Consider the following 24,675-nt stretch of genomic DNA (forward strand, 5'->3'; position numbering starts at 1 on the left):
CACTCTCCCCTACCTTCAACCAGAAGGCATCCAGTCGTATATCCAAGTGTTCATCTTTCTGGCTGGAATCTTCCAGCTTGTAGATGGCTTTGAACTGTTCCAAACTGCGGTATAAATCCAGGCAGAAGAGGTTTCCCCAGAGCAAGCTGACAGGATCCATAGTAAATGTCAGACCATTTAACTGAATGTAGAGATTGGGACAGGGAACTAGAAAGCAGGAAAAAAAAAAAAGAAAGAAAGAAAGAATCGCTGTGTACAGAGTAGCAACTCGACTCCTACTTACCAGCTGATATACATTTTATTATGAAGAAAGCAAGGTGCATATTTATACAAGGCGGAGTTTTTAACAAAGGTGTGCTAAACTAACTCGAACACCTAAAATTCCTAGCGACAAATGAGAATACAAGCCATGGCCCCAAGGCTGGCAGATGTGCAGAGCATGAGCTAAAAAGTAAGTGACCAGATCCGATGCTTACCTGGAAGCTCCTGATTATCGGGGAAGTAATACTCTGTGAACTCAATATGAATGGCCGAGACTTGAGTGGGAAGATTGTGAAGCTTCCGACTGCAGGAAAGGAGTGTAGATGGCTTCTTACTTGGCTGTCCAGCTGTAGAAACCTACACAACCACACACAAGTTGCTGTTCGCACCTATACAGCCTCGAGAATAGAATTTCCTTAATTTCCTCTGAGGTCCTAGAAAGGCACTGTCACCCTTGCCAAGTCTGCCACAGGGAGCAGCGTGCCTCTCACACGTACTGCAGGCGTTCTCACACCTGCTCACACTATCTGCAAGTTCATTTCCCTCAGGGGCAGGTTTGTAGTAGGGTATCAGAGGGAACTGGGGGAACCCCAGGTCCTGCTCTCAGCAGCCATCTGCGCTTAGAAAGAAACAGACCAGTGTTATCTACCCCCTCAGAAGTGAGGGAAGCAGCCCCTGAATTCCACAATCTTGTTCACACCTGTTGCCTTCCAAATATACTGCTCCACCCCTTTCCAACCGTGTCTCCCGGCATCCTGGGCTTCTCACCTGGTGGATGTCCAAGTCATCCACCCGTATTACCATGCAGCTAGAGCGCAAGCGATTCCAGGCGGGAGGCCGAAAGGCAGCCTGTCGGCCCTGAGAGGCACTTCTCTCAAGGGGGTTCTTTCGAGGACTGGAGAGAGAATCTAAATAAAAATAAGAATGTAGGGAAGAGAATCAAGTACATTCAACTCTCATTACTAGTAGATAGGAAAGTAAAAATCCTAAGATCACTAAGGCTGTATGAAGGAAAGAGAGCTTAACACCATCTAGCTCCTAGAAGGAACTCAAAAACTGTATTCTCCTTAAGATCAAGGTCACAGCCTATGGAAAAAAAAAGGTGACAACAACCTCTCCTCAACACTGCAGCTACTCCTAAAGACAACTAGGACTCTGCAAAGAAAAAAAGTCACTGATGTCTTTCCTTGGGCTGAGGTTCAGGTAATTAGCTAGTCCAGTACTTTATCTTCACTGGATATTCTAAAGTAAAAGCAAGAGGCTAAGAAATGGGAGTCCTCCAGCTCCTTGTAACCTACCTGCTTTCCTCTTGAAGGGAGAATCTACTCCCAGGTGCCAGGGTGGTTTGAGACCCGTCTCCTCCTGCCACTTCTCCATTTTACTCTGAAATTCCATCACCAACTTCTGGGCCCACTGGCCTCGGGTTTCCATGGCCTCACAGTGCCGTACCCAATGCTTGCAGCTGTCCCCTAGGCAACAAAGAAGCAAAAAGGTCTTGGTCCAAGATCATGATCCAACATTCTGATTTTCCCCTTCCATTGGTATAGTCATAGTTCAGAATCTGATCCCTCACCCCAATCCAGACTTCTCTGGGTAAGTAAAAATTATCTAGTGAGAACACTCAAGTTCTTCTGGATTCCACATGTGATTTTTCCCTAGGGTTCCCTAAAAGGCCAGCTGCTGACTACCACTATCTTTGAACACAGATGACTGGAAAGGCTCTAAAACTAGTGGAAGTAAGGGGCAGAGCACAGAGTCAAAAACAACATCTCAATCATTGCCTCTCCTCCTACTTCTTCCCACCACTGATAAAGAACCATCAATAGCAGACCCGACAAGTTTCTTGAAGAGGGCTATTCCCAATCCCCCTCTGAGCTGCAATTCCTGGCACACCCTACTGTTAGAAAGTTAGGAATGAACCCAGGAATCTGTCCTCAGTACACGGGTACCTGGGACGCACTAGCACTGCTGCCGTTCAGAACTGTCCTACCTGCCCAGTGGAAGGGGTAGTAGTCAAATGCCATCTTGCGGAAAGTAAGCTGCATTGCACCGCCCATGAGTCTGTTTGCAGAGACACCTACAAAAGAAAAATAAAGGTGAACAATGGCAGAAGAAACACAGAAGCCTAAATAGCACTTGAAGTACTTCAGTCCTCTGAGGATCAGTTCCAAAGCCTGAGGGCACCTGGGTGGCTCAGTCGGTTAAGTGACCAACTCTTGATTTTGGCTCAAGTCATGATCTCTGGGTTGTGAGACTGGGCCTCACGTCTGGTTCCACACTGGGTGTGAAGCCTGCTTAAGATTCTTTCTCTCTCTACCCTCCAGCCCCAAACCCCACCCCCTGGCTGCCTCCCCTTTTTCTCTACAGAAAAAAAAAAAAAAAAAAAGCCTGGTTGATACACAAGTGCAACTCAAAGGCCATGATGTCAAGTGATGTAGAAGTCTGAGGCCCTCCTCTTTTCATTTATAATGGTCAATGGACAACACTCAAAAAAAGTGTATTTTCTCTGTAAATGGCTGTGAGATTTCCAGAAAAGCAAAAGAAACAGCAAAACTCAGGATTCAGGGATTACAATCCTACGTATCCCACCAACACACTCTAAAATTCTGATTGATTGGTTCCCCAAAACCTAACAATGCGAGGATTGCTGTTCCTCGGCTCCTCAAGACCTGGAGAGACATAAGCCAAATTCCCCCTAAACAGAAGCCACATTATTTCCTTTCATATTCTGGCCTCAGAGCTAATCAGACAATCCTTACATAAAATACATACACAGTACCATGGAACACCAAACACTGCACTAACAAGGAAACTATAAAATACACATATAGGATATTGTAGGTAAACTGGAATTTTTAGCATTAAGTCAAATACTATATTATGTTTATCTTGAATTTACATTTAATTCTCACTTAATGAATGAACTTTCCCTCTTTTTTTTAAGATTTTATTTATTTGTGTAAGAGAGAGAGAGCACAAGCAGGGAGAGCAGCAGGCAGAACAGCCAGAGGGAAAAGCAGGTTCCCTGCTGAGCATGGAGCCCGATATGGGACTTAATTCCAGGGCCCTGAGATCCATGACCTGAGCCAAAGGCAGATGCTTAACTGACTGAGCCATCTGGCATCCCAAACTTTCCTATTGCTACCTTACCTCTCCAACTACACTCTAAGAATTGTTAGTAGAGTAGTTAGAATAGAAACTACTTCTCTTACATATGCATATTGTTTGACTGACTCTGTTCTACATTTCTATCTCTTATTAGAGTGAAGGGAAATACCATGGGATCCTCTGGATGTAAGCTAATCCATTTCCATCTTGCCTGGATTTTACCACCTCAAGTTCTGGACTAATCACCATCCTACACTCATGTTCCTTTTTCTCAGTCTTTTTGTTCATTATCACTACTTCTAAGGAGCTTACTTAGACATTTTTTCCTAATTGCCTCTTTATGAAATTTTCGTACCATGGATATACTATATATCTGCTTATGTACTATGTCTGTCTGTGTTTTATACATAAAAAGAATAAGTACAGGGGCGCCTGGGTGGCTCAGTTGGTTAAGCGTCTGCCTTCATCTCAAGTCATGAACCCAGGGCCTGGGATTGAGCCCTGCATCAGGCTCCCTGCATAGTGGAAAGCCTGCTTCTCCCTCTCCCTCTACCACCTACCTCGTGCTCTCTCTCTCTTGCTCTCTCTTGCTCACTCTACCTCAAATAAGTAAATAAAATCTTTAAAAAAAAAGTATAAAGTTTACTCCTTTTATTCAATGAAGGGTGACAAAAGACTAAATTATTCTTTTAAATTAAAAGTTAAATTTAAAACTTAAAGATATTAATATTTAACAACTTTATAAATGTATTTGCTGAGTAACATTTAATGAAACTTATTTCTTATATAAATTACAATGTATCGAATTATGCATGCAAATTAGCAATTTATAGAAATATACAACAGTAATAAAATCTAATTTTTAATTATTCAAAAGTATTTTTCAGGGAGCGCCTGGGTGGCTCAGTGGGTTAAAGCCTCTGCCTTCAGCTCAGGTCATGATCTCAGGGTCCTGGGATCGAGGCCCACATCCGGCTCTCTGCTCAGCAGGGATCCTGCTTCCTCCTCTCTCTGCCTGCCTCTCCACCTACTTGTGGTCTTTGTCTATCAAATAAATAAATAAAATCTTTTAAAAAAAGGGAAAAAAAGTATTTTTCAGCAAAAACATGGAAAATTTAAATAAATTTCTTAAAATTAATTTTAGTGAATTTTTTTTTTTTTTAAAGAAAGCTCTAGGGGGCGCCTGAGTGGCTCAGTGGGTTAAGCCTCTGTCTTTGACTCAGGTCATGATCTCAGGGTCCTGGGATCGAGCGCTGCATCAGGCTCTCTGCTCAGTAGGGAGCCTGCTTCTCTGTCTACTTGTGATCTCTCCCTGTGTGTCAAATAAATAAATAAAAATCTTTAAAAAAATAAAAAATAGAAATAAAAAAGAAAGCTCTATGTCCAAAGTTGGGCTTGAACTCACTACCCTGAGATCAAGAGTCACATGCTCTACCAACTGAGCCAGCCAGGCACCCCATAGTAAACTTAACTTTTAACTTTTGCTTGATATGAGAAAAAATCTTTTAGCTAATCTAGCTGCTAGGTATTCATTCAGACTGGGTCAATATTCTTCCTTTTCAGCACTTAGTTAATGATTTGCTAAATAACTTGTAGAATTAAATAATCAAGTATATACTATTTTTATTTAATTCTTAAAGTTGAAATCACAAAAGCAGTGAGGCTCAAATATTACAACCCGACAAAGCAGCCAAAGGCAGCCAGGAAACATGTGCAGGCCACTCCTACCATATGACTTTGAGAGTGAGCAATCAATTGGGAGAAAGTCCTATAATCACAGCCATCTATTCACAAGATTTTGTGTGTCTTCCATGAAGTCAGTGTCAATGCTCCTCATGTGATATCCAAGAAAACCCAATGAAAGAAATTAAGTACCAAGGAATAAAATTTTATCATGCAGGGTTAAGCTTTGGAAGAGGACAAGCTATTGTTATAGCTAAGATCCCACACCTCACCAAAGAGTCAATTCTTTAATGTCCAGAATAGGCAAAACTTAAGACAGAAGATCAGTGGTTGCTTAGAGCTACAAAATGGAAAAGTGATGGCTAACAGGTACATGATTTCTTTTAGGGAGGGCAAAAATGTTCTAAAATTAGATTGTAGTGATGATTGCACCACCCCAGGAATATACTAAAAAAACACTGAGTTGTATATTCTAAATGGGTGAATTCTATGGGATGTAAATTCAATCTCACTAAAGGTGTTTAAAAAGAGCCAGGGGCACCTGGGTGGCTCAGCGGGTTAAACCCTCTGCCTTTGGCTCAGGTCATGATCCCAGGGTCCTGGAATTGAGCCCCACATCAGGCTCTCTGCTCAGTAGGGAGCCTGCTTCCTCCTCTCTCTCTGCCTGCCTCTCTGCCTACTTGTGATCTCTGTCTGTCAAATAAATAAATAAAATCTTTTAAAAATAAATAAATAAAAATAAAAATAAAAAAATAATAAAAAGAAAGAGTCAATCTGCAACTGCTGTTGGGTGATGCCATCCTACTTAAAAATGCATGACTGAGGGTATTGGAGGAAGAGGGTTTCATAGCAATGCTCTCTCCATTGAAATTATTTAGATGAAAAAGAACAATAAACTATATAGACTGAGCATATTAAAATAGGGTCTAGAATTAAAATCAAATCAAACAGAATTACTCTGGTACGCTGAAAAGAAATTAAAAAAATCAAATAGAATTCTCAATTATCAACATATTTAATTATAAACACATAATCATGTATGAGACATAAATGGTAAACAGTCTCCATAAATGAGTAATTAAAATTCTCCAATGAGGGGCGCCTGGGTGGCTCAGTGGGTTAAGGCCTCTGCTTTCGGCTCAGGTCATGATCCCAAGGTCCTGGGATAGAGCTCCGCATTGGGTTCTCGGCTCAGCAGGGAGCGTGCTTCCCCCACCCTGCCTGTCTTTCTGCCTGCTTGTGATCTCTGTCTGTCAAATAAATAAATAAAATCTTAAAAAATAAATAAATAAATAAATAAAATTCTCCAATGAGCTGAGGATGAGGATGAGGACAGCATGGCCTTAAGAGTGATAAAAAATTTTTTGGGTCACAGATCTCATCCTAAGGAAGAAGTGTTAAAAACAGGCAGGTGACATTCCTCCCCATCAACCAGTAACCTCTTCTCTGATGGCTGGAATATACACTGTTCCAATTTTATTTTAAGAGATAGTGCTGCCCCACCTCAAGCCAAACTGTCGCTAAGGATCCACCAGTTTCCAATAATTTCACCTCCAATACCAAGGGAGAGGTATGCGTGTTACTCCAGGGCCCAACATCCCAGGGTATGGTGTCCCTTAATGAAAAAGCAGGTAGATCCCTTTCACAAAGATGGTGTCAAAGGCGAAAAAGGAAGCCCCTGCTTCTCCCAAAGCCGAAGCCAAAGCAAAGGCTGTGAAGGCCAAAAAAGTGGTGTTGAAAGGCATCCACAGTCACAAAAAAAAAAAAAAAAAAAGATCCGCACGCCACCCACATTCCCACAACCAAAGACACTGCAACTCCGAAAGCAACCCAAATACCCTCAAAAGAGCACCCCCAGGGGAAACAAGCTCAATCACTATGCCCTCATCAAATCCCCCCTGACCACCAAGTCAGCCATGAAGAAAATAGAAGACAACAACACACTTGTGTTCATTATGTATGTCAAGGCTAACAAGGACCAGATCAAACAGGCTGTGAAGAAACTCTAGGACACTGACATGGCCAAGGTCAATACCTTGAAATCAGGCTTGATAGAGAGAAGGCAGCCTACGTTCGTATGGCTCCTGACTGAGGCTTTGGATATTGCCAACAAAACTGGGATCATCTAAACTGAGTCCAGCTAGCTAAATCTAAATTTTTTCACCAAAAGACAAAAACAAAAACAAAACAAAACAAAAATGTAGCCTTTAAGGACCCTCTAGAGCCGCACTGTCCTAAAGAACTTTCTGTGATGATAAAAATATTTTATGGTCTGTAGATTATACCGAGTACTTGAAATGTGGCTGGTGCAAATGAGGAACGGAATTTTTTCATTTATTTAATTTTAACAGTCACATGTAGCTATTGGCTACCATACTGGACACACAGTTCTAGAGCAATGCTATCCATTAGAAATATAATGTGAGCCACATAAGTAATTTTAAATTTTCTAGTAGTCATATGAAAAAGTTTTTTCAAAAGGTGAAATTAATTTTAATAATAAATACACACTATTATTTATATGAATATAATCAATATTTTATCATTTCAACATAAATCAATATGAAAATAATTATCAAGGTATTCTACACTCTGGTTTTCTACTACATCTTCAAAATCCCATGTGTACATTATATTTGCAGCCCATCTCAATTTGGATCAGCCAGCAGTAGTCATATATGGCTGCATATTAGAACAACTCCAGAGAATCATACAGCCCTTTCTGTCCCACCTAGTTCTCCCCTCCCTTTACACCCCAAATCCTAGGAGAAAAGTCAAATTCACAAGAACTTATTCTGTTCCTTGTTCCTTTACAGAGTCATACACCACACCTGGGTAAGGTGGGAAGGGAGTTATCCCCTTATCAAAATATATCTCATCCAAAAATTCCCTAAATTCCACCATATAGATTTATTTCATGTAATAAATAAATACACGAGGGCTGCAGGGGAGGCTAGTCATTCACATCTTACTTAGTGTGCATTATGGGTCCTGGCCATATGAAGGGGATAATGCTAAATACCCTTCACCAAGCAAGAGGATGAAACTCTCAATAATATACTCTTTTTTTTTTTCAATAATACACTCTTAAATAAAGATCTGTGAAAGGATTCAAGATAAAACAATAATCGTTTTAGGAAAGAACTTCCAAAATAAGTGGGTGGTAACCCAGTGAACAATTTCTTTCCTGTGGTTGCAAAAGCAATCTTTATGTTGTCACAGCTCCTTTTAGCTGTCTCTGAGTAGGAGTAGAAGGGAGCTGAAGTCACTTCAACGACAAGGAAGAGCTAAGCAAGAGAGACAATGCTGCTTGGAGTCCTAAGAAGAAAAAGTAAGATCCCCCTGAGGAAACAGTCTAGGTGTCATAAGAGGCAGACATAGCCTTCAGAAACGATAAGGCAGTACGAGAAAAATCTACCACACGAGAGCATCTCAAGCCAAGAGGTGGTGCAGAGGGGAGTATAAAGAGAACGCAGACACAGTATTAAAGGAACATGCAGCAGAGGGATAATAATACTGAGTATATGCCATAATTAAGGTCCTCCAAATTCAGTATATTATTTCAGTTGAGCCTGACAACAACCAATAAGGTGAAGGAGTCAGGTAAGATTTAACTCAAGTTTGCAAATGAAGAAATTCCGAGGTTAAACAAGAGGCTAAGTGAGTTCCCCAAGGCTCATGAAGGGAGAAAATGAGTCCATTCCTTTTTCATTTTGAATAAACGTATATGCATATGTAATGCTAACTGCCCCAATCAATTTGTAAAAGCATGATGAGAATACAAAATAACCCTTCTGCTTGGGAAGAGGGCATTTACACATAAAAAAATCTTTAAATTGACTCAAAGCCTGAAAATCCTGGAGCTTCCTATACTTGAATTTACTTTCCTAGAAGTTCATACCAGTGGCCAGCATTGCCCAAGATAAGCAGGGGAGAAAAAAAGTGTACACTGCTTGAGCTCTGTCCCTGAAGATTCTGACTCAGTGAGGCCTGAGAGAGCACTGACCTCTGTATTTTACTAAATCCGGATGCTGATCCCGCCGCACCCAAAAGGCTAAAAGCACTACCACACACCAACAGAGCAAGAGACCACTGGAGACTGAAGCCCAAGGAAAGGATGGGATTAAGGGAAGCTTCCCAACGCACTCCACAGCATCTTGAGAAGAGTGAAGGTGCCGACGGAGCACCGGGCCCAGGCTCAGGCTGACCAGAGTACCTGGCTCTCGGGACTGGCTATCATCGCAAACGTGCAGGTCCAGGCGGGAGATTAGCAGATGGTAGGAGGACTCCTTCACATCAAATTTCTCAAAGTACTGGCTGAGGCGGCTGCTGCTGCTGTTGCTGCTGCCCTGGCTGCCCCCAAATGCCTGGGCCCAGGACTGCTGGGTACTGGGAGCAGGTGGGGTGATCTACATGTAACAGAGAGCAAAAAAATAAGTCCAAAACCAGAGAGGCTCCTCGCAGCCTTTCTTAAGCTTTAGTTCAGTCTGGAGAAAGCCACAATTTCACGAGATGGCTGCTCCCTCCCATAACTGTTCACCTGGTAGCTTACTTAGGTCTGTCCCACCTAAAGAGCCCAAACTCCAAAAAGCCTCATTATAATTAGTCTTGTAACTCTAGACAGAGTACTACTGTTCTTAGGTCTGAAATGCCCCCCAAGCTCTCACTCCCCAGGACTTAGCTGACTGATGCCAAAACACTGCCTCCTCCAGTAGTCTGTCTTAAATGCCCCCTTTCAGCCCGTTCAGTTAGATGCTTCTTCTTCGTGCTCTCATGGCATAGTGTCTACATATATACTGACCACCTCCTATTATAATAATTTGTTTACGGTCCACATTGTAAGGCAGTCAGAGCTCTAAGGACAGGAACAAGAGGCTTATTCTACTTTTCCTCCCAGTGGCTAGTACTATATAGCTAACACACCAGAGGCACCCAGTGAATACAATAAATTAGAAGCACAAACAAAGCCTATGCAAATGACAAATGCCCCAAAAACGCCTAATGAAGTTTAGCTCACCTATGTTGGTATGAATTAGGTCTGGCCCTCCATCTCTCTAGCCCCCCACCCCAAAGGGTGTCTGTTTTGTCTCTAACCTGTACAGGTTCAGGAGCCAGGCTCTTTCTCTGCTGGGCTGACTTCTCCATGGCCTCACTCAGTGACTCTGCATACTTCATCATAGCCTTGAGCTGCGAATCAGTTAGCACCCAGAGCAGGTCATCCAACAGGAACATCAGCTTGGAGGCTACTACATTGCAATCTTTGGTCTGAAAGGGCCACACAAAACATGGGGTTCAACATCTGGTATCATTCCAACTCCTCAACATGATTATTGCCTGATTAATTTCAGAGAGGTTTTTCAATACCCAGAACATGAAAAGAAAGCAGCAAACACTATGGAGAGTCAATTTCTTACAAAACTACTAATGTTTTCTGTGGTTAACAAGAAAACAACAGTAGTCAACTGCCAGGTGTCTATGTCGGTGTCCCTATGTATGGGTAAAAATTGTGGTTTCCAAAATTCAGGTGACAAGGAGGTGCAAATGTTCACAGAAATGTTCTGTGCAACACTGAATTATAGGCCTGCCACCACTTTTGACTGTCACTCCTGGGGCCAGGAACATTAAAATAACAGAGAACAACAACTCTGAGGCTGTCTTAAGAGAACAAAAGATAGAAGTTTGCACAGGGCAGAGAACATACTCACTCTTCTCTTGAGGGCTATTTGGATCCTGCCTTGGTTGGTAATAAGCCTCAGTGGAGTGGTGACTGGGTCCTGATCACCATTGTCTGTAGCATCTGCCTCAATTCGAAGTGTTTGCCAAGTTATTTCCTTAAATGTTAGAACCTAGAAGGAGAAAAAGTAAAATCCTTTAATTCTATTGATGAAATTAACCAAGAGGCAGGAAGTCCAAGGGGGAAAAAACTAGCAAGGGAGAAACTCCCACCATTTCTCAGTTGGGATCCTACCAATAGAATGCAGTGGATCAGAGATCCCTAAAAGAAGAAGGCATGTAGCAGTAACACTGGGATTCTTGGGTTCACAGGAATGGGGGACATATCTGAGGAAAACCCCAAAGCAGGAATAATATCCTTTAAAAACCGGTCCTATTTTGAATCTCCCCATTTTCTCCTCTTGCAATACTGGGGCTGTCACCTCTCCTCGGTGGGGGTCAGTGATGCGGGTGAGACGGAGGTCACTCTGCTGCCAGTTGGGGTTGACGCTGTAGCCCTGGAGCTGCCACAGTTCAAAAGAAGCGTGGAAGGCCTTGGAGTGAATCTTGATGGTGATGGAATTGACGATGATGAACATCCCCTCCACCACCTTCTCAGCAAAGCCGTACTCACTACAACAAATGAGGGAGATCGATGTTGAGAAGCAAGTGAGACTTTGTACACACTTTTTATAGTGGAAGACATCAAACAAGATTATTAATACTGTTTCTCTTTGGGTGCTAGAACTATGGATGATTTCTTTCTTTTATCTCTCTTTTTTTTTTCTTTTATGTCTCTTTCTATTTCTACTTACATTTTTTAAACTTTGAAAATGTTTTACGATGCAGTACTCTTAATTGGATTTTTTGAGGAATGAAATAAAAGAAAGAAAAAGAGCTGACCTAGAAATAATCTCCCTTTTGTTAGAAAGAATTAAAAAATATTTTTATAATCCACAAACTACCCAAATGTGAATGTTGTACATGAGGGGAGGTATAACTAAAGAAAGGAAATGCTAGATTTTTTTTTTTTTTTAAGATTTTATTTATTTATTTGACAGAGAAAGATCACAAGTAGACAGAGAGGCAAGCAGAGAGAGAGGAGGAAGCAGGCTCCCCACTGAGCAGAGAGCCCGATGCGGGGCTCGATCCCAGGACCCTGAGATCATGACCTGAGCCGAAGGCAGAGGCCCAACCCACTGAGCCACCCAGGCGCCCCGGAAATGCTAGATTTCTATAAAACCTTCAAAGACACAGCATACTCTGCAAAGGTAGCGGAAAGAGGAAAGAAGTACAGCCAGGTGAGCAAGAGGTCAAGAACAATCCCAACTCTACTCTGTCAAATATATCCCAAAGAGCATAGCTGGACTTCCACAGTGAGAGGTCATAAACGGCAAGAAGAGGAATGAAGGCCATCTTAAAGTCCTTCTGGATGTGGAAAACACAGACATTCTTGACACATAAATGAAATCAGTTCTCATTACAAGAGATAAAAAGAAGGCGTAGAAATTATAACCTGGAAAAAATATATATTTCCAATTTATATCACCAAGGGCTAACATCTCTAATGTATAAAGAGCTTTAAGAAACTGAAAACAAAAAGATAGGTCAATAAAAATTAGACAAAGTATGGGTAGTTCACAGAGAAGGAAGTGCAAATGATATTAAACATAAAAATGTTCAACTGCACTCACAAATCACAACTATATTGAGAGACACTTAGTTTATAATAGCGGTGACAGAACAGTAGGGAAAAGATGGTCTTTCAATAATGGCACATGGTCAGTTTGAAGATATTGACAGAGAAAAAATAATATTAACTCCTATCTTACATCAAACAAAAAAAAATAATCGTTTTTAAGGCCGATTGTATCAGGGTGCCTAGGTGGCTCAGTGGGTTAAGCCTCTGCGTTCGGCTCAGGGTCCTGGGATTGAGCCCCGCATCGGGCTCCTTGCTCAGCAGAGCCTGCTTCCCCCTCCGTCTATCTTTCTGCCTACTTGTAATCTCTATCACTCTGTCAAACAAATAAATAAAATCTTAAAAAAAAAAAAAAGACCGATTGTATCTAAACGTGAAAGGTCAAACAATAAAACTTTTAGAAGAAAACAAAAGAGAATATATTCATGCCTTCAGACAGGAAGAGAGCCCTTAAACAAGACACAAAAAGGGTTAAGCATAAAGGGCAAAAAAGGCATACACTACATTACATTAGAATTAATCATTTATTTATATATATATACATATATATATGCAATGGAATACTACTCAGACATTAAAAAGAATGAAATCTTCCCATTTGTGACAACATGGGTGAACCTAGAAGGTATTATGCTAAGTAAAACAAGTCAGATAAAGAAAGACAAATACATGATTTCACTTATATGTGGAATGTGAAAAACAAAATAAGTAAACAAACAAAACAAGCTCATAAATACACAGAACACTCTGGTGGTTGCCAGAGGGGAGGAATAAGAGGAGTAGGCAAAATAGGTGGAGTGATGAAGAGGTACATACTTCAAGTAGTAAAATAAATCAGTCATGAGGATGAAAAGTATAGCATAGGGAATATCATCAATAATATTGCAATAATATATGATAACTATACTTATCATTAATATCATATGAACATATGAACACTACCATATGTGTTATATATCATGTTATCACATATATCATATATCATATGATATCATATATATCATATGATGTCACATATATATGTGATATCATATATATCATGTTATCATATGAACATTACATAATGTGTAGAGCTGTCAAATAACTATATTGTACACCTGAAACCAATAAAACATTGTATATCAACTATACTTCAATTAAAGGGAAAACATGAAAAAAAAAAAAAAAAGGGAAAAAATGAAGCAACACTAGGGATGAGCAGGTACAGAGAAAAGGCCATGTGAGGAAATGCTAAGGAGTCAGCATCAGCAAGCCAAGGAGAGAGGCCTCAGGATCTGGTGATACCTTGATAATAAGACTTTCACTCCCCCAGCACTGTGAGAAAATAAATTTCAACTTATTTGAAATTTATTGAAATTTCAACAATAAATTTCAACTATTTAGACAAATAGCCTATGGCATTATGTCATGGTAGTCACAGCAAACCAATACAAATGGATATGGGGTTCCAATTTCAGATGAAAAAGCTCTGGAGATTTGTTGCAGGATGTGAGTAGATTAACACTACTGAACTGTACACTTAAAAGTGGTTAAAGGGGGGCGCCTGGGTGACTCAGTGGGTTAAAGCCTCTGCCTTCGGCTCAGGTCATGATCCCAGGGTCCTGGGATCGAGCCCCACATCGGGCTCTCTGCTCAGCAGGGAGGCTGCTTCCCCCTCTCTCTCTGCCTTCCTCTCTGCCTGCTTGTGATCTCTGTCTGTCAAATAAATAAATAAAATCATTTAAAAAAAAAAAAAGTGGTTAAGGGGCGCCTGGGTGGCTCAGTGGGTTAAGCCTTTGCCTCTGGCTCAGGTCATGATCTTAGGGTCCTGGGATCAAGACCTGCATCATGCTCTCTGTTCAGCGGGGAGCCTGCTTCCCCCTTCTCTCTGCCTGCTGCTCTGCCTACTTGTGATCTCTCTCTCTGTCAAATAAATAAATAAAATCTTTTTTAAAACAAGTGGTTAAGATGTGTCTATTAGCCATTTGTATGTCTTCTTTGGAGAAGTGTCTGTTCATGTCTTTTGCCCATTTTTTGACATGATTATCTGTTTTGTGTGTGTTGAATTTGAGGAATTCTTTATACATCTTGGATATCAGCCCTTTGTCTGTAGTGTCATTTGTGAATATCTTCTCCCATTCCATGGGCTGCCTCTTTGTTTTGCTGACTGTTTCCTTTGCTGTGCAGAAACTTTTGATCTTGATGAAGTCCCAAAAGTTCATTTTCGCTTTTGTTTCCTTTGCCTTTGGAGACATATCTTGAAAGAACTTGCCGTGGCCAATGTCAAAGACATATAAATGGCTAACAGACACATGAAAAAATGCTCATCATCATTAGCAATCAGGGAAATTCAAATCAAAACCACATTGAGATACCACCTTATACCAGTTAAAATATCTAAAATTAACAAAACAGTAAACAACATGTGTTGGAGAGGATGTGGAGAAAGGGGAATCCTCTTACACTGTTGGTTGGGAATGCGAGTTGGTGCAGCCACTTTGGAAAACAGTGTGGAGATTCTTTAAGAAATTAAAAATAGAGCTTCCCTATGACCCTGCAATTGCACTATTGGGCATTTACCCCAAAGATACAGATGTAGTGAAAAGAAGGGCCATCTGTACCCCAATGTTCATAGCAGCAATGGCCACCGTCACCAAACTGTGGTAAGAACCAAGATGCCTTTCAACGGACAAATGGATAAAGAAGATGTGGTCCATATATACTATGGAGTATCATGCCTCCATTAGAAAGGATGAATACCCAACTTTTGTATCAACATGGACAGGACTGGAAGAGATTATGCTGACTGAAATACATCAAGCAGACAGAGTCAATTATCATACGGTTTAGCTTATTTGTGGAGCATAAGAAATAACACAGAGGACATTGGGAGATGGAGAAGAGAAGTGAACTGGAGGAAATCGGAAGGGGAAACGAACCATGAGAGACTATGGACTCTGGGAAACAAACTGAGGATTTTGGAGGGGCAGGGGTTGGGGGGTTAGGGAGCCTGGTGGTGGGTATTAAGGAGGGCACGTATCGCATGGAGCACTGGGTGTGGTGCATAAACAATGATTCTGGGAACACTGAAAAAGAAATTTTTTTTTAAAAAGTGGGTAAGATGGGGGTGCCAGGGTGTCTCAGCTGGCTAAGCATCTCTCTTAGGCTCAGGTCACAATCCCAGAATCCCAGGAGCAAGCCCCACATCAGCCTTCCTGCCCGTGGGGGAGTCTGCTTCTTCCTGTGCCCTTCACCCCACTTGTGCTATTTCTCTAATAAATAAATAAATAACATCTTTTAAAAAGTAAAAAAAAATTAAAAGATGGAATCATACTGTGTGATTCAACTATATGACATTCTGGAAAAGGAAAAACAATGGAGACAGTGAAAAAATAGCAGTGGTTTCAGGGGTTGGGGTCAGGAATAGAGATAAATAAGTAGAGCACACAGAATTTCTAGGGCAGCGAAATACACTGTGAAAATACCATAATGGTGGACACATGTCATTATACATTTTTCCCAACCCACAGAATGTACAAAACCAAGAGTGAACCTTAATGGGACCTATGGACTTTGGGCAATTGTGATGTGTCGATGTAGGTTAACCATTGTAACAAATGTACTACTCTGATGGGGGATGTTGATAATGGAGATGGCTATGCATGCGCAGGGACAAGGAGATATGGGAAATCTGTGACCCTTCCTCTAACTTTATTGTGAGCCTAAAACTGCAAAATTTGTCTTAAAAAAACAAAAACAAAAAACCCCTCTGTATGTCAAATTGGTATCCTGAACATATGAAAAATGACTTCAAGTGACTTTAAAACACAGCATTTGACCATACTTCCCTAGTGGGATATATCGTAAGTTTAAAATACATACACGCACACAGAAATCTACCATACTCAGTAGTCTTACTGATAGTTACAATACTGGCTTTGTTATTTTTTTAAGCAATTGAAAAAGTGAATCACTTATTATATTATTGTTGTTATGAACCAAGGTTCACATATGAACAAAAAATACAAACATTAAATCTAAACAGTTATTTTAAAATCCTCTTCTTTATTTGAATTGAGAAATATCCGCATATTGTCATGATTTATTTTTTTCTCTTTCTTAAAAATACCTTTACCCTAGAACTGAACACTTAAAAGGCCTTATTGCAATGACAACTCAATGAGTACAATTTTGCCCAGACTGTTCTCTTTAAATAACATTTCTCACTAAAAGGAATCGGCGTTCCCTGCAGAAATGTCAGATTCCAGGTCTGAAGTAAGGATGCATATGAGAAGCCTGAAACATCTTATTCTGTCTAACAGGAAAAAGATTACTGGGGTCTTCTCCAAAAGACACAGGCAGTGACTTCAAAAGGCTCTCCCTGGCCAAAGATAAGGTCATCTGAATATCAAAACAAATAATGACTATAAATGTATGAAATACAACAAACTTTTTTTTAAAAAAGTAAATGGAAGTGTAGGATGTAAGAAAATTTAAATGTAAAAGCATAAAAAGAATGTAAAATAGTAAACCACTCTGGAAAAATTTGGCAGTTTGGGGTGCCTGGGTGGCTCAGTTGTTGGGCATCTGCCTTTGGCTTAGGTCATGATATCAGGGTCCTGGGATCGAGCCTCACATTGGGCTCCCCACTCAGCAGAGAGCCTGCTTCTCCCTCTCCCACTTGCTCTGCTTGTGTTCCCTCTCACTCTCTCTCTGACAAATAAATAAATAAATAGAACCTTAAAAAGAAAGAAAAGAAAAGTTTGGCAGTTTCTTAAAAAGCTAAATCTTACCTACCATACCTACTACCTGACCACTCCATTCCTAGGCATTTACCCAAGAGAAATAAAAGCACATGACCACACAAAAACTTGTATATGAATGTTCATAGCAGCATTATTCATAATAGCCAAACACTGCAAATAAAGTGTCCACTAACAAGCAAATGGATTAAAAAAACAAACAAACAAACAAAAAACAAGCGAATGGATAAATAAATTTTGATCTCTCCACACAATGGAATATAATACTCAGTAATAAAAGGAATGAACTATTGATACACTCAACAACATGGATGAATCTCAAAATAATTATGCTTAGTAAAAGAAGCCAGACAAAAACCAGTACATACTACATACTACGATTCCTTTTATATAAAATTATAGAAAATGTAAACTAATCTATAGACATAGAAAGCCATGCTTGTCTGGGGATAGGAGGGAGTGAGAAAGGAAAGGGAAGGAATATAAGGGAGAACAAAAATATGCTTAAGGGTTCATGGATATGTTCATTGTCTTGATTGTGTTGATGATTGCATGGTGTGCATATGCTAAAACTTATCAAACTGTTTACTTTGTATATGTAGTCTATTTTGTGTCAATTATACTTTAATGAAGCTGTTAAAAAAAACATGAATCCAAAATGGTAACTCTCCTTCATCCTCCCCCCACACCCACAAAAAATCTTAGAGATTATTGCTAGTCTATTATTGCTAATAAATGTAATAGGAAGAAAAGAATTATAAAATCCCTGTTTTGCATCTACAGTGAAATATAACAGACTTACACAATTATCATCAATGGTTATCAATGGTCCTTACACCATGAGATGAAGTAAATGAGGACCTTAATCATAATGTATACATCAGGCCATCATCATCTGAATCCACTGATTAATCTTTTTTTTTTTTTTTTTAAAGATTTATTTATTTATTTATTTGACAGAGAGAGAGGTCACAAGTAGGCAGAGAGGCAGGCAGAGAGAGGGGAAGGAAGCAGGCTCCCTCCACTGATTAATCTTAACCAAAGGAACATTTGTGTCTCCTGATACATTACAATAAGAAATACATGGTACAATTTTTAGAATAGTCTTACCAAGAAAACAAAAAAAACAAAAACATTTACTCAAATCAAGCCTTCAAATCTTATATCAGGTTAAAAGAGAAACATTTCAAATATATCCTTAAGTACACAATCAGCCAAAATACAAAATGCGGGAAATTCTTTATCAAAAACAATCTAGTTTCGGGGCGCCTGGGTGGCTCAGCGGGTTAAAACCTCTGCCTTCGGCTCAGGTCATGATCCCAGGGTCCTGGGATCCAGCCCCACTTCGGGCTCTCTGCTCAGCAGGGAGCCTGCTTCCCCCTCCTCTCTCTCTTTGCCTGCCTCTCTGCCTACTTGTGATCTGTCAAATAAATAAATAAATCTTTAAAAAATAAAAATCTAGTTTCTACAAAGAACAAATGGTATACTAAAGAGTGGGTGTGGGGGGTTCTTTAGAACTAAAAAGCCTTGAAAGGCATATCCCTAAATGTAATATGTGGAGCTCTTTGGAGCCATACTGCATTGGAAAAAATATTTTAGAGACAATTCATAAAATTGAATATGAAATAAGTATTAGATAATATTAACAAATTCCTATTAATTCTATTGATTGTGATAATAGCTTTGTGTGTTTTTTCTTCCTTTCTTGACAGTCCCCGTCTGTTAAAGACACAGTATCTTGGGGCGCCTGGGTGGCTCAGTGGGTTAATGCCTCTGCCTTCAGCTTAGGTCATGATCTCAGGGTCCTGGGATCGAGCCCCGCAGCAGACTCTCTGCTAGGCAGGGAGCCTGCTTCTCCCCAGCTCCCTCTCTGCCTGCCTCTCTCCTCTCTGTGTCAAATAAATAAATAAAGTATTTTTTTAAAAAAAAGACACAGTATCTAGAAGTATTTACAGATGGAATCATATGGTGTCTGGGATTTGCTTCCAAATACTAAAGTGCACGCCATGCACGTACATGCGTGTGCGTGCACACACACACATACACATACACACACACACACAGTGGTAAGAAAAGGTGAAAATAGAATGGCAACATGTTGACAACTGTTGGAATTAGATCTTAGGTGCCTGGGGGTTGATTATACCATTCTCTCCATTTTAGTGTAGGTTGGAAAATTCCCAAATAAAAAGTTCATTTTTCACTAAAAGTTGATATGGAACAGTTAACATGTTGGAAATAAAAGGGACCTAAGCAACTAACCTCTGTCCTGAAGCGAGGGCAATAGGAGACTGTCCATTTGGGGGCCGAGGCTCCTCACATGTCTTCATCTCCACCTCTACCTTATCCAGACACTGAAATAAAAGCCATGGAGAGCTAAGCATCTGCACAAAAACCCACACAGCACACACTGCATCTTATCCATCCCTACACTGTGCTGCCTAGTTGAGTGCTGTGCCTACAGTGGGCAGACAATAAATGTTTGTCAAAGGAACGAACAAACTGAAATGCAAGAAGAGGCCTCATCTTTCCTTTTCCATGTCCGTCAGCAGCAGAACTCCGGGACAAGCATAGGATTAGCTCACAACAGAAAACTACAACACAAATCCAAGTGACAGAGGTATTACCATCCCTGGGGATTCCAGTTTTTGGATGAACTATGTATTGGTGAGTTCCTGAAGGGCTTTCAGCTAATCACCCAGTAGTCAACATGAACTAGATTTCTAACTTTTTCTCTCTGTCAAGGTTCCAAAGGAAATCCAGAAGTGGAACCTGGGCAGCAAAATTTGTTATAAAAAACAAAAGGCGGGCGCCTGGGTGGCTCAGTGGTTTAAGCCGCTGCCTTCGGCTCAGGTCATGATCCCAGGGTCCTGGGATCGAGTCCCGCATCGGGCTCTCTGCTTGGCAGGGAGCCTGCTTCCCTCTCACTCTCTCTGCCTGCCTCTCTGCCTACTTGTGATCTCTCTCTGTCAAATAAATAAATAAAATCTTTAAAAAAAAAAAAAAAAAAGGCAAGGGGCGCCTGGGTGGCTCAGTGGATTAAGCCGCTGCCTTCGGCTCGGGTCATGATCTCAGGGTCCTGGGATCAAGCCCCACATCGGTCTCTCTGCTCCGCAGGGAGCCTGCTTCCTCCTCTCTCTCTGCCTGCCTCTCTGCCTACTTGTGATCTCTCTCTGTCAAATAAATAAATAAAATCTTAAAAAACAAAACAAAACAAACAAACAAAAAAAAAACAAAAGGCAAAACAACCAAGGACTCCTGGGTCTTGTGTCTCAGTGCTGCTACACCGCACAGTAATTTCAGAATAAGCCCAGACAACAGTCACTCTGTCTCAGAGAGAAGCTCACAAACCAGACAGAGCAAACACCACTCCCAAAGAGTTAGCCTGTCAGAACTCCTCCTCATCTCCTCTCAGATCTTTTAAAACCCCACCCCAGCCATCCCCATTTGATTACTTGCAATCAAGAAAGGCCATTACCAAGCAAATGGGATGTGTCTTCAACTTTGTCCACTGGATCTGCAAGAGGAAAGCAATACTCAGGGCTGTGGGAGCTGCCCCTCAAGAAAACATGCCTGCTGGCCAAGGACAGCAACAGTACTCTGACCCCCATTCTCACCCGGATGGAGGCCCTGTTGCAGTAGACCCGAGTAATGGCTAACCAGGTGGGCAGCTCCAGCACATTCTGTAGAACCTCTTCATCCAGCTCCAGGTTGGTCAGCTGACCCTCCCCTTTCAGGGTGCTCAAATTGATTTTGTCTGGGGAAAGATTCTTGGTGAACCTGAAAAGAGTAAAGATCAGAAGCTATTATTTCCATGGAAATCCACTAAATGGGCACGATAGCCAACACTTTTCAATTTGGAGAAAAGAGAAAGTTAAAGAACAAGTGTTGACTAATGACCACCTGTCTCTATGCCAAGTAAGATGTTAGGTCAGACCTACCATTCTACTCAGTACTGTGTCACCTTTCTACTCAAGCTCCTACAAAGAGGATTCTGGAGAAACGGCAGAGGCAACATAGCCTTTGTTATTTCTGAATCCCCACATTCAAACAGAGCAACTAGATACCACCACAAAAAGCCCACGGACAGTATCTATAACAAAACTAGAAGACAAATCATCCTCATAAAACTCCATATAAAGAGGGGAAAACATCAAGGCCCAGCAGACACAAGTGCTATAAGCCACTGTGCAGATCAACACAGAGGGAAAGCAGTAGGGCCTCTGACAGACCAGAGGACGGAAGAACCCCAAGCTAGCCAAGTTTTAAATGAAAAGCAGTGTGGGCCAATATGATTGCAGAGACTAAAACTAATGGGGTTGGGTCTACTGCAAGGGGTCACCAATGAGGACCAAAGGACCTGGAGCTGTCTAGCCTTTTAAACTCGGAACTAACCAAGGCTCCTTCCTAGGACAGGGCACCCACATTGAAAAGAAACTGCTGAGAGAAATCCAAATTGAGCAAGATAGGGAAAACAGAAATAAAGAGAAGAGATGGTGCAGACAAAAGTGGGAGGGGGCAGTGGACTGACCAGGATATCTCAGAAAATAAATAATACTTTTTAACACTACTTGAAACAGACAAAGGAGCTCTATGAAGTTAGAATGTGAAACAGTAACAGGCTAATTGCCTGCTTGTTAAGTTGGGTCAAATGAAATCCTAGACCCTTACACATACCTTTACTCATGTGATCAAGGAACACCCCCCCACAGCTACAGTCCTGCAAATGAGCCTGAATCTCATCATGCTTTACTAGGTCCACCTGCTAATTTGTAGGAACTAGAGAGGACAGAGGGAAACCCCTGAACTGCACCATAAGCACGCAATCAGCAAAATACAGACCATGGGAAACTACATATAGGTCAAGTCACCTGGACATAATTCCCACAGGTCAGTCTTCTCAACTGTCTCACACTTAGTGCCTCCAGTCTGCTCATGTGCTCTTGCCTCCCCCTTTTCTGAAGCATTCTCCCCACAATTTGCCATTCAAGGCCCACTGCAAGACTTCTCACTGAGGCTCTTTCCCTCACTGCTGCAACTCACATGAAACCTTTTTTCTTCTACATCTCTGGAAGTTGCTACACACATTTCAGTCATAATCACAGAGGATCTTGGATAGTTTCTAATTCTCTCCTATGTAACCACCCCTATGTGATTAGATGTGAAACCCTGAGGTCAGAGGCTCAGTCTCAGCTGTCCCTCCTAATCAAAATGGTCATTTGCCACACCTACATACCTCTCAGCTAACTATCCTGCAGGCTACCTACTCCCAGCTCCCTTCTCCCATCTTTCTGGTTAGATCAATGTAAAGTCAGTTACTCACAGCATATCCCTCTCTCCTGTATGACAAATTGTCTATGACAAATCTCATGCCTGTAATTCTCACTGCTGCTGCCTCTCAGAGTCACTATTTTCACCCCAATAATGAATTGTATTTTGCCCTCCGTCCATAACTATACTTAGTCCTTACATATATTAGATGCTAATAACTGACTTTAGAGTTACATATTGTTTACCAACTTGTATTTTTTCACATATATACTTTCCCATGACTAAGCTATATTTTAGTGATCTTGGTTGTCCTTGGACCATAAGATTGTGACATGCAAGAGTTGTATCCTCACCATTTTTTTCTATGGTGCCTAAAATGGTACTATGTAAAAAGGCTCTTTAACGATTTTTTAATGAGAGTAAAATTTTTTTACAAGTTTCTAAACATGCAAAAAATACTATACGATACTAAGGGATTCACAGGACTGCACTGGCATGATGACAAATTCAGGAAACTGCTTACCTGTGAGACAAGCAGAAGGATCCACAGAAAACTGCAACTGTACGAATAACACTTATTTGTCATGTTGGGAGGTGACTGTGTGGCTATTCATTATATTACTCTCTATACCTTTTTGTGCAGTAAATATTTCACAATAATTCTAAGATTTCTATCAATTACCTATTATATGTACTTACTGTTGGGAGAGCTACTCCTCCGTGGGTCTCTCATACTCCTACATGTCTTGCTGAATATGCCAAAAATGCATGACCCTGACCACTCCTTACCCAGGCCACTTTTCAGGACTGTGTTTGAAAAGATCAGCTTTGGGGGATAAAGTAATACGCCCCACCCTAGGACACAGAGCAGACTTGCTTATCACTTACTACAAAAACAATGTATTCCCCAAGGTCAATGCTCCATTCTTAGAACTTATGTGTAAACATCCATTTGGGCCCATTCACGTCACTCCGATGGAACTTGAGGGGGCAAGGGGAACTAATGCAAACATGCTTATGCTACTTCTGGACTATGAGTAATAAAGTCCTTGGTATCTGATCCAGGAGTCTCTTGTGCTCGGTCAGCATCACATGAACTACGGCAGACTAATTATTAGCTTCTAAGTAGGGTAAAATAAAATCCTATACACTTACACAAACTTTTACTGACTTCAATTCATAAAAAAAATGTTTAATCAACATTTACTGGCTATGAGCCAATTTTATTCTCTAGACCCAAAAGACAAGTTTCTTTCTCCCCTACCCCCTTTTTTTTAGATATTTTATTTTTATTTGTTTGACAGAGATCACAAGTAGGCAGAGAGAGAGGGGGAAGCAGGCTCCCCGCCGAGCAGAGAGCCTAATATGGGGCTCGATCCCAGGACCCTGAGATCATGACCTGAGCCAAAGACAGCTGCTTAACTGACTGAGCCACCCAGTCATTCCGATAAAAACCATTTTTTTTTTTTGAGTTGGAAGTTCTACTTTTCTTTTTAATTTTTTATTTATTTATTTTTTTATACGATAAAAACCATTTTTAAGAAAAGAAAGTGATAGGGACTTTTCAAGGATGTTCCTCTCTGGAAAAAAAGAGGAACATACTTTGAATGAAACATAAACACAGTCAAAAGTAAGTTATACTGCACGTTAGCACTGACATTCTCAAAGTGATTATACTAAATAAGCACCATATATCTAACTTCTACATTGTGTTCTATGCAAAACTATTTGCAGCTCCATATAAAATACATGTTATTTTTCAAGCCTTGAAAAAAAAAAGTATGAGATTGTGTTATAGTTCAACCTAACCTTGTCAGTATTTAGGGTGCTGTGTCTCAAATGATGGTCCTGTGATCACATGGGTAGAATCACTTTGGCATATGTTTATATTAACATGCAGATTATTGGGCCGCCTTCCAGATATGCTGCATCACAATGGGGACAGGAGTAAGAAATCTGCATTTTAAACAAACAATGGGTGATTCTTCCCTTCTCTAAAGTTTGGAAATGGTTTGAGTTTTCAGTTAACCAGCTAAAGTAATTCAGGGAAGGGAAAATGGGAGGCTCAAGATGGAAAAGAGATGCATAGTCAATTAATTCTTCAAGAACAGAGATGTTTTCGACTTCTATCCTTATTATAGCGTGGTATTTAAGAGCATGGGCTTTAGAGTTAGACTTGGGCTCAAAACCTGGCTCTCT

General features: G+C 40.7%; 1 protein-coding gene across 3 annotated transcripts in view; it reads right to left on the reverse strand.

Moving 5' to 3' along the window:
- Positions 1-24,675, reverse strand: part of UHRF1BP1 (UHRF1 binding protein 1) — a 68,043-nt gene that overhangs the window by 13,914 nt on the left and 29,454 nt on the right. Inside the window, exons 2-13 of one of the 3 annotated variants that reach the window (XM_046005226.1) lie at positions 20,823-20,985; positions 20,684-20,722; positions 19,468-19,559; positions 11,208-11,397; positions 10,758-10,898; positions 10,147-10,317; positions 9,269-9,461; positions 2,252-2,338; positions 1,560-1,730; positions 1,030-1,169; positions 477-618; positions 14-207 (exon numbers count right to left, since the gene is read on the reverse strand). In XM_046005226.1, the coding sequence (XP_045861182.1) occupies positions 14-207; positions 477-618; positions 1,030-1,169; positions 1,560-1,730; positions 2,252-2,338; positions 9,269-9,461; positions 10,147-10,317; positions 10,758-10,898; positions 11,208-11,397; positions 19,468-19,559; positions 20,684-20,722; positions 20,823-20,985 (1,723 nt within the window). The remainder of the gene's footprint in view (positions 1-13; positions 208-476; positions 619-1,029; positions 1,170-1,559; positions 1,731-2,251; positions 2,339-9,268; positions 9,462-10,146; positions 10,318-10,757; positions 10,899-11,207; positions 11,398-19,467; positions 19,560-20,683; positions 20,723-20,822; positions 20,986-24,675) is intronic. The other 2 variants (XM_046005227.1, XM_046005228.1) reach the window with 2 other exon arrangements.

This window comes from Meles meles, chromosome 5, assembly GCF_922984935.1.
Source record: "Meles meles chromosome 5, mMelMel3.1 paternal haplotype, whole genome shotgun sequence".
In the NCBI taxonomy this organism is placed as follows: Eukaryota; Metazoa; Chordata; class Mammalia; order Carnivora; family Mustelidae; genus Meles; species Meles meles.